General features: G+C 47.4%; 1 protein-coding gene across 1 annotated transcript; it reads left to right on the forward strand.

The window, feature by feature from the left end:
• Positions 1-6,709: 6,709 nt before the first annotated feature.
• On the forward strand, positions 6,710-8,629 carry LOC119317281 (GATA transcription factor 6-like). Its single transcript, XM_037591709.1, has 3 exons — positions 6,710-7,000; positions 7,132-7,425; positions 7,524-8,629. Exons 1-3 carry the CDS (start codon positions 6,731-6,733, stop codon positions 8,280-8,282), a joined length of 1,323 nt encoding a protein of 440 aa, XP_037447606.1. The 5' UTR covers positions 6,710-6,730; the 3' UTR covers positions 8,283-8,629.
• The last annotated feature ends 386 nt before the right edge of the window (positions 8,630-9,015 follow it).

Raw genomic sequence — 9,015 nt, forward strand, 5'->3', positions numbered from 1 at the left:
TGGCCCAATCCTTTTTGTATCAAAGGACAAGCCTGGACAAACTCTTATATAGAGAAAAGCGCCCCCGAGGACACATGGGAATATCATCAAGCTAGTTTTCATCACGCTCATATGATTCGCGTTCGGTACTTTGATAATTTGGTATGTGGGTGGACCGGTGCTTGGGTGTTGTCCTTACTTGGACAAGCATCCCACTTATGATTAACCTCTATTGCAAGCATCCGCAACTACAACAAAAGTATTAAGGTAAACCTAACCATAGCATGAAACATATGGATCCAAATCAGCCCCTTATGAAGCAACGCATAAACTAGGGTTTAAGCTTCTGTCACTCTAGCAACCCATCATCTACTTATTACTTCCCAATGCCTTCCTCTAGGCCCAAATAATGGTGAAGTGTCATGTAGTCGATGTTCACATAACACCACTAGAGGAGAGACAACATACATCTCATCAAAATATCGAACGAATACCAAATTCACATGACTACTAATAGCAAGACTTCTCCCATGTCCTCAGGAACAAACATAACTACTCACAAAGTATAAACATGTTCATAATCAGAGGGGTATTAATATGCATATAGGATCTGAACATATGACCTTCCACCAAATAAACCAACTAACATCAACTACAAGGAGTAATTAACACTACTAGCAACCTACTAGCACTAATCCCGGACTTGGAGACAAGAATTGGATACAAGAGATGAACTAGGGTTTTGAGAGGAGATGGTGTTGATGAAGATGTTGATGGAGATTGCCCTCTCCCGATGAGAGGAGCGTTGGTGATGATGATGGCGATGATTTCCCCCTCTAGGAGGGAAGTTTCCCCGGCAGAACAGCTCCGCCAGAGCCCTAGATTGGTTCCGCCAAGGTTCCGCCTCGTGGCGGCGGAGTTTCGTCTGAGAAGATGGCTTATTCTTTTTTTCCCATCGAAAGATTTCATATAGCAGAAGATGGCCACCGGAGGGCCACCATGGGGCCCACGAGGTAGGGGGCGCGCCCAGGGGGTAGGGCGCGCCCCCACCCTCGTGGGCAGGGTGTGCCCCCCTGGTGAACTTCTTGCGCTCAATATTTATTATATATTCTGAAATTGACTTCTGTGAAGTTTCAGGACTTTTGGAGTTGTGCAGGGTCTCTAATATTTGCTCCTTTTCCAGCCCAGAATCCAAGCTGCCGGCATTCTCCCTCTTTATTTAAACCTTGTAAAATAAAAAAGAATAGGCATAAGTATCGTGACATAATGTGTAATAATAGCCCATAATGCAATAAATATCGATATAAAATCATGATGCAAAATGGAAGTATCAGAATTTAAGCAGATCCAATCCATCTAAGATACCTTGCCAAGTGAGCAATGCTGAGGATAAACAGTGTCAAAGATATGCCCCTGGGATAATATTTTCCCTTCGTCACCTTGATGCATAAGAATTATGGGGCGATCTCCAAGACTGCTTAGCCAGAAGAGCTTGATTAAATAATCTTAGATCATGATGAAGGAAATATGCCCTAGAGGCAATAATAAAGTTATTATTTATTTCCTTATATCATGATAAATGTTTATTATTCATGCTAGAATTGTATTAACCGGAAACTTAATACATGTGTGAATACACAGACAAACAGAGTGTCCCTAGTATGCCTCTACTTGACTAGCTCGTTAATCAAAGATGGTTAAGTTTCCTAGCCATGGACATGTGTTGTCATTTGATGAACGGGGTCACACATTAGAGAATGATGTGATGGACTAGACCCATCCGTTAGCTTAGCACTATGATCGTTTAGTTTATTGCTATTGCTTTCTTCATGACTTATACATGTTCCTATGACTATGAGATTATGCAACTCCTGAATACCGGAGGAACACTTAGTGTGCTATCAAACGTCACAACGTAACTGGATGATTATAAAGATGCTCTACAGGTGTCTCCAATGGTGTTTGTTGAATTGGCATAGATCGAGATTAGGATTTGTCACTCCGATTGTCGGAGAGGTATCTCTGGGCCCTCTCGGTAATGCACATCACTATAAGCCTTGAAAGCAATGTGACTAATGATTTAGTTGCGGGATAATGCAACGGAACGAGTAAAGAGACTTGACGGTAACGAGATTGAACTAGGTATGATGATACCGATGATCGAATCTCGGGCAAGTAGCATACCGATGACAAAGGGAACAACGTATGTTGTTATACGGTTTGATCGATAAAAGATCTTCGTAGAATATGTAGGAGCCAATATGAGCATCCAGGTTCCGCTATTGGTTATTGACCGGAAATGTGTCTCGGTCATGTCTACATAGTTCTCGAACCCATAGGGTCCGCACGCTTAACATTCGATGACGATTTGTATTATGAGTTCGAAGGTTGTTCGGAGTCCCGGATGAGTTCACGGACATGACGAGGAGTCTCGAAATGGTTGAGACATAAAGATCGATATATTGGAAGGCTTCAGACATCGGAAAGGTTTCAAGTGATTCGGGTATTTTTCGGAGTACCGGAGAGTTACGGGAATTCGCTAGAGGAAGTAGTGGGCCTTAATGGGACATACGGGAAAGGAGAGAAGGGCCTCAAGGGGTGGCCGCACGCCCCCCCATGGGCTGGTCCGAATTGGACTAAGGAGGGGGCGGCGCCCCCCTCTTTCCTTCTCCCTCTCCTCTCCTTCCTTCTTCTCCTACATGGACTAGGAAAGGGGGAAACCTACTCCTACTAGGAGTAGGAATCCCCCCTTTGGGCACGCCTCTTGAGGCCGTCCCTCCTCCTCCTCCCCTCCTTTATATATGGGGGAGGGGGCACCCCATAGATACACAAGATTGGTCTTAGCCGTGTGCGGTGCCCCCTCCACAGTTTTCCACCTCGGTCATATTGTCGTAGTGCTTAGGCGAAGCCCTGCATCGGTAACTTCATCATTACCGTCACCACGCCGTCGTGCCGATGAAACTCTCCCTTGGCCTCAACTGGATCAAGAGTTCGAGGGACGTCACCGAGCTGAACGTGTGCAGATCGCGGAGGTGACGTGCGTTCGGTACTTGGATCGGTTGGATCGCGAAGACGTTCGACTACATCAATCGCATTACTAAATGCTTCCGCTTTTGGTCTACGAGGGTACGTATACACACTCTCCCCTCTCGTTGTTATGCATCTCCTAGATAGACTTTGCGTGATCATAGGAATTTTTTTGAAATACTGTGTTCCCCAACACACCAAAACCCATACCCCCTCACCTTTGGGCCCTGTCAATTTACCCCAAGCCAACCAATGAGTTTTCCTCCTATCCTCCTTGTCACCCCTCCAAAAATTCCTTATAATCTGAGATAGATCCTCACAAAGTGATCCCGGGAATTTAAAGATACCCATGGGATAAATCGGAAGAGCCTGATGAACTAATTTGATCAAAGTTTCCTTTTCCCTACTAGACGCATATTTTTCTATCCAATCCGATAATATTCTAACAACCTTTTCTTTAGTAGATTGAAATTTACCAGCCTTCATTCTATCTTGTGGCACTGGAAGCCCAAGATATTTATCTTGAAAACCATCGGCAATAATGCGCATGATTACCATGGAAGCCACTTGATCTTCCATGCTACACTTCTTCCTCAACATAATAGAGCATTTATCTGGGCTCAGTAACTGGCCAGTCCCCTTCTCATAAGTTGAAAGAATATTTTTAATACATTGCTTGATTAATGGACCCCTTGAAACACAACAAGCAGTCATCACCAAACAAAAGATGAGAATTACCTGGAGTATGCCTATTCACCTTGAAAACTTGAAGAGCTCCTTTAGCACATGCATCTTATAGTAACAAAGAAAGATCCTCTGCCACAAAAATGAATAAATATGGAGATAAAGGATCCCCTTTCCTGATACCACGAGAAGGGTAGAACGATTCCAAGAGCTACACCATTAAGCGCACTGATGATTTGACTGAGGTAACACAAGACATAATCGAGTTTATCCAACCTGCTACAAAACCCAAAGCCCCGAGCATCCTTTTTGAAAAGTGGCAATCCACCAAATCATACGCTTTGGCTAAATCTAATGTATAAGCACAAAATTCACCCCGACTATCCTCAAGCATACTTAAAGAATGTACACATTCAAAAACTATAAGAGCATTATTAGAAATTAATCTCCCGGGAATAAAAGCACTTTGGGTTGGGAGATCATACCATCAAGAAGCGGTCTCAGCTTGTTCACAAGGCACTTCGAAATAACTTTATAAATAACACTACATAGGATGATAGGAAGGAAATATTTAACACACTGGGGTTTATTCACCTTTGGAATAAGAACAATAATCGTATCATTTACCCCATTCAGCAGTATACCAGTGGCGAAAATATTTTTCACTGCAGGAATAATATCCTCTTTGAGAAAAGAAATCCAATCCTATACATCTAACGTACGTATCAACTTGCTATTCAAGATATCCACCTCGGAAGTGCCCAGCCGTCGTCACCTCTGGAAATTAGCCTAGGTCCTCTGCCTCCTGCGGTCCTGCTGGCGGCGGCGCCGGTCCACCTTGTCTCCGATGGCCCTAGGGCCATGGATGTGTGGTGGATCCTGGTCTTGCCGACTGGAGGGGTCCATTTTTAGATGTTTTTTCAATTTTTGTTAGAGTTTGTGGTCGGCTTAGGAAGGCGAGACGGAGGTGGCTCCCTAAAGATGGAATAAGGTTCTCTTCGCCTAGCCCCGTTCCGGTGGTGCATAGCACCGTTGGAGGGCGTGTGGAGGTGTCTTCGGTGGATCTCGCGGGATCCAGTCGGTGCTTGTCTTTTGTGGATCTACTCAGATTCGGTCTTCATTCGTCTACTTCTGTGTGTCTTTAGGGTGGATCCTTCCGATCTACACATCTTTCCATCGGAGCGGTTGCTGGTCTGGTGCGCTTGTCCTATGGGGCCTTAGCACGACGACTTACCGACTATCTACTACAAGAAGTTTTGTCCGGGTCCGGCGACGGAGGGGCGATGACGGCGGTGTGCCTTCGGTTCGCTTTAGTGCTTGTAGTCGTTGGTAGGGTCTACTGATCTGGATGTAATTTTTATTTTTTTCGGGTGTTCGTTGTATTGTCATGGTTGAAGATGAATAGATTGAAACTTTTCTTGCAAAAAAACCCTTTAAATAGTCCCCAGTTCCACTGAAAAAATTCTTGCAGGAAGGCCATCTGGATAGTAGTCTTTTATTAATGGTTTGTAGGATTAATATCTTTATGAATTTTCCCTCCATGTGTTTCAAGCCTCATTTTGTAGCGATCCAATGCACCCCATCTTTGTCTACGTTATCTCCCTTTATTCCTCCAAAAAAACAATGTGTTTATTTCTAATGCACTATCCAAGTGCATCACACGCAACATTCATATCTTGTGAGATCTTTGAGGAGATCATGTAGATGCTCTTTGATTCGCATCTAAAAATCTGACGTTAGATTTTTAACATTTAGGATAGTAATTTCAGAGGATACCAGCATTATGATTTTCTCTTGATAATTTGTTTGATTTGTGTAGCATTGTATTCTATAAGAGTTTTTCTGCATGACTCTACTACACTATAATTATAGGACAGGTTTCATTGACTCAAAGCTCTTGTTAAGATCCGTCTTTTTTCATGGCGCAACAAACAAATTTTGGTGCAAATCCACTACGACAACATTTAAGTGGCCATGACATTGCAATCTTACGTTTACACTATTTGGCGCACTCATGTGTTTTGGTACACCCTGATACACTTTGATAGACGGTTCTAAATACCCTACAAGCCAAACAGATCACGACTCGGCCAAATATGGAGTAGAAGGTTTGTCGACCCGATTTGGCAAGGCAAATTTGTGATTTCATTTATTCCACACGCGATGCATGCTGCTTGCATCACAATGGCAACAAATAAACACCGAACATGCTTGCACCACAACAGCATTGCTTACCGCTTGGAACAAGCGGGTAGCTATCTAAAACAACAATCGACAACGGCATTGCTTGACATGATTGTTATTGCCCGCCTGAAGCAAACAAACTCAGATTTTCGCAACAGCATTTCCTCCGAAGGAACAGAGGGAAAGGAACCCGCAGGCCCATCACGAGTCCACACCGGCCCCTGTGCAACCCGTAGTAATCAATCGCCCCCACCGGCTTACTCACCGACGCAAAAGTTGCAAGCAAAATAATATAATCACACAAATTGCCCCGGCGAATAAACTGCTGCCGCGCGCAGTGCGCGAATCTGTTCCAGATTCGCTCATTTCGGGGAGTACATGTATTTTCGGAAAGGAGACTGTCAGATAAGAGGGTCAAATTATCATCCCTCTTCCCGCAAAAAAAGAGAAAGAATCACTCCACTTAAAATAGACCAATACAAATAAGTAGTGGCAGTATCGGCGTGAGTCAAGCTTAGAGATGCTCGGCAACACGTTTATTAAGGTGACCTGTGTCTGTTACTAGCTAGTACTCAGGTCAAGTGGTGAAATGGTATCATTACATCTATCAGCTAAATATTTTATTAATAGACCATCATAAGTTGTACATATATACTCCCTGCGTCTCATGATGTAAGAGTTTTTTGACAGTACATCAACGTGAGAAAACGTCTTACATTATGAAACAGAGGAAATATCTTTTTAGCATATATTCATCCGGGAACTAGCATCCAAAAGCATAGTAACGAATGGAGTAAGAATATATATATATGTGACTATTGACTGGTACTATTATTTTTCTTGACAGGAAAAAGAAATGGAGTGGAGCAACGTGATTGAGGGAGAGCAAAGCGGGAGAAAAAGGGAGGGGGGAAAACAACGCAACAGTGCATTTGTTGCGGACACGGACTTTGGCAGCCATTCAATGACCCACCAGACACTCATCTCTTCCGCCCCTGCCGCTGCTGCCTTTTCCTCTGCTCCTCACCTCCTCCACGCCTCCCTCCCTACCCTTTCCCCCTCCTCCTCTCCGGCCGCCTCCGCCATGTCGTCGTCGTCGTTCGCACACCACCACGGCTCCCTGCAGGTAAGCATACATAGTCTCTCTGTGCTGAGACGTGTGTATGTGTGTGTGTGTGAGACGGTTTCTAGCAAGAGAGAAGTGGTTCTCGTGCGGGAACTGACGAGAGTTTGCTCTTTCTGTGGGTGCGGTTTCAGGTGGAGAGGATGTCCGCGCTGAGGAGTAGCCTCAGGCCGTGCGAGGCAGCCGAGGAGGTGGCGGCCGCCGTGGTCGCTGGGCCGGCGGCGTGGGGAGCCGGGCTGCTGGGTGACGGCTTCTCGGTGGAGGAGCTCCTCGACCTTGAGGAGCTCTGCGAGGTGGATAAGGACGGCGGCTTTCTCTGCGAGACGGCGCCGGCGGCCGAGGAGGAGGAAAAGTGCAGTGACTCCCACGGGTCGTCGGCGGTCTCCTACGAGCTCATGCCGCTTATTCCGCCGGAGATGGACCTGCCGGTAAGACGTTTGACCTTATTTCTCTCCCTTTTTCCGGCCAGACGGCGCTATTTTAGGTTTCCAGCGTTATTCATTTCTTTTGCGTGCTTTCTGTGTAGGCCCACGACGCGGAGGAACTGGAGTGGGTGTCGCGTATCATGGACGACTCGCAGGCAGAGCTCCCGCCGCCGGCTCAGCTCCCAGCGCCAGCGGCGTGGCCACCGCAGCACCGCCGGCCCCAGGAAAGCGCTGTGCCGGCCGTGGACCCTATGCGGACCCCGACCATATGCGCGCTTTCCACGGAAGCGCTGGTGCCGGTGAGGTCCAAGAAGCGCAGCAAGCGCTCGCGGGGCACCACCGTGTGGTCGCTCTCCGGCGCGTCCATATCCGACTCGGCGTCGTCGTCCGCCACCAGCTCCTCCTGCTCCTCGTCGGCCTCCCTGTCGTCCTTCTTCCTGATGGACTCCCCAACCTTCAACCTCCTCGACGAACCGCCACGCACCAAGAGCAAGAACAAGAAGTCCAAGCACAAGCTCAAGAAGCGCGGGCGCAAGCCAAAGAGCCATCTCCCGCCGCAGCTGTCTGGCGGCGCCGCCTCCCCGCCCGCCCAGGGCGACCGGCGGTGCAGCCACTGCGGCGTCCAGAAGACGCCCCAGTGGCGTGCGGGGCCGGAGGGCTCCAAGACGCTGTGCAACGCCTGCGGCGTCCGCTTCAAGTCGGGGCGGCTCCTGCCGGAGTACCGGCCGGCGTGCAGCCCCACGTTCGTGGGCAACCTGCACTCCAACTCCCACCGCAAGGTGCTGGAGATGCGCCGCAAGAAGGACCCCGTCCCCGTCGCCATCGAGGCCGCCGCCGCGCCGGCCGTCGCCTCGTTCTAGCCGCCCCTCCCCGCGGCGGCTAGTGTACATCTTTTTCGGCCGTGTCGTTGATTAGTCTGTTGTAACGTACTCCTCCTGGATTTTTCTTGGCGTCCTCTATTTAGTTGTTGCCCTACTACTAGAAAGAACTTATCAGAAAGTAGTTTCAGTAGGAGTCTATTAGGTCGTGTTAGGTGTAGGGATTACCACTACTCTACTAAGCTTTCGGTTTTAGGTTTGGTCTGTTAGGATATTGCCGTAGAAGTGGCGCCTTTTTAGTGGAGTCTCGGGAAGAAAGCTTTTCGAAGCTGTTTGAATCATGCGAGGCAGAAGTGGCAATGTCCATGCTTGGTTATCTTTGGTGTGAAGCAAGAAGCTAGCTAGCTGCCTTGTTTTTCTTTCTAGGAAGCTGCCAAGCCCATGGTTCCAGAAGAATACTCTGTCTGGTACTAGTATCATGGCGTGAATTCCCCTCTTCCTCTTCACATCACTACATCAGAAATTCAGCATCCCCTGTGCCAAATCTACCCAAGGAGTTGCAGCTTACGGCCCTTCGTCATTACTACTACGAACTCGTACGTATCTGATTAATGGCCACCGCACATCGGGTACAAACAGGACCCTGATAACTGCACCGTTACCGTCCATCTACGACACCCAAATTACTACTGCATTCAAGGTGGAACCAGTAGACTAGGCCACGGGGTTGCGAGCCAAAAATATTCACAAGAGTCCTGAAGAGTACACGAGAAGA

The sequence above is a fragment of the Triticum dicoccoides genome, chromosome 6A (genome assembly GCF_002162155.2).
Source record: "Triticum dicoccoides isolate Atlit2015 ecotype Zavitan chromosome 6A, WEW_v2.0, whole genome shotgun sequence".
In the NCBI taxonomy this organism is placed as follows: domain Eukaryota; kingdom Viridiplantae; phylum Streptophyta; class Magnoliopsida; order Poales; family Poaceae; genus Triticum; species Triticum dicoccoides.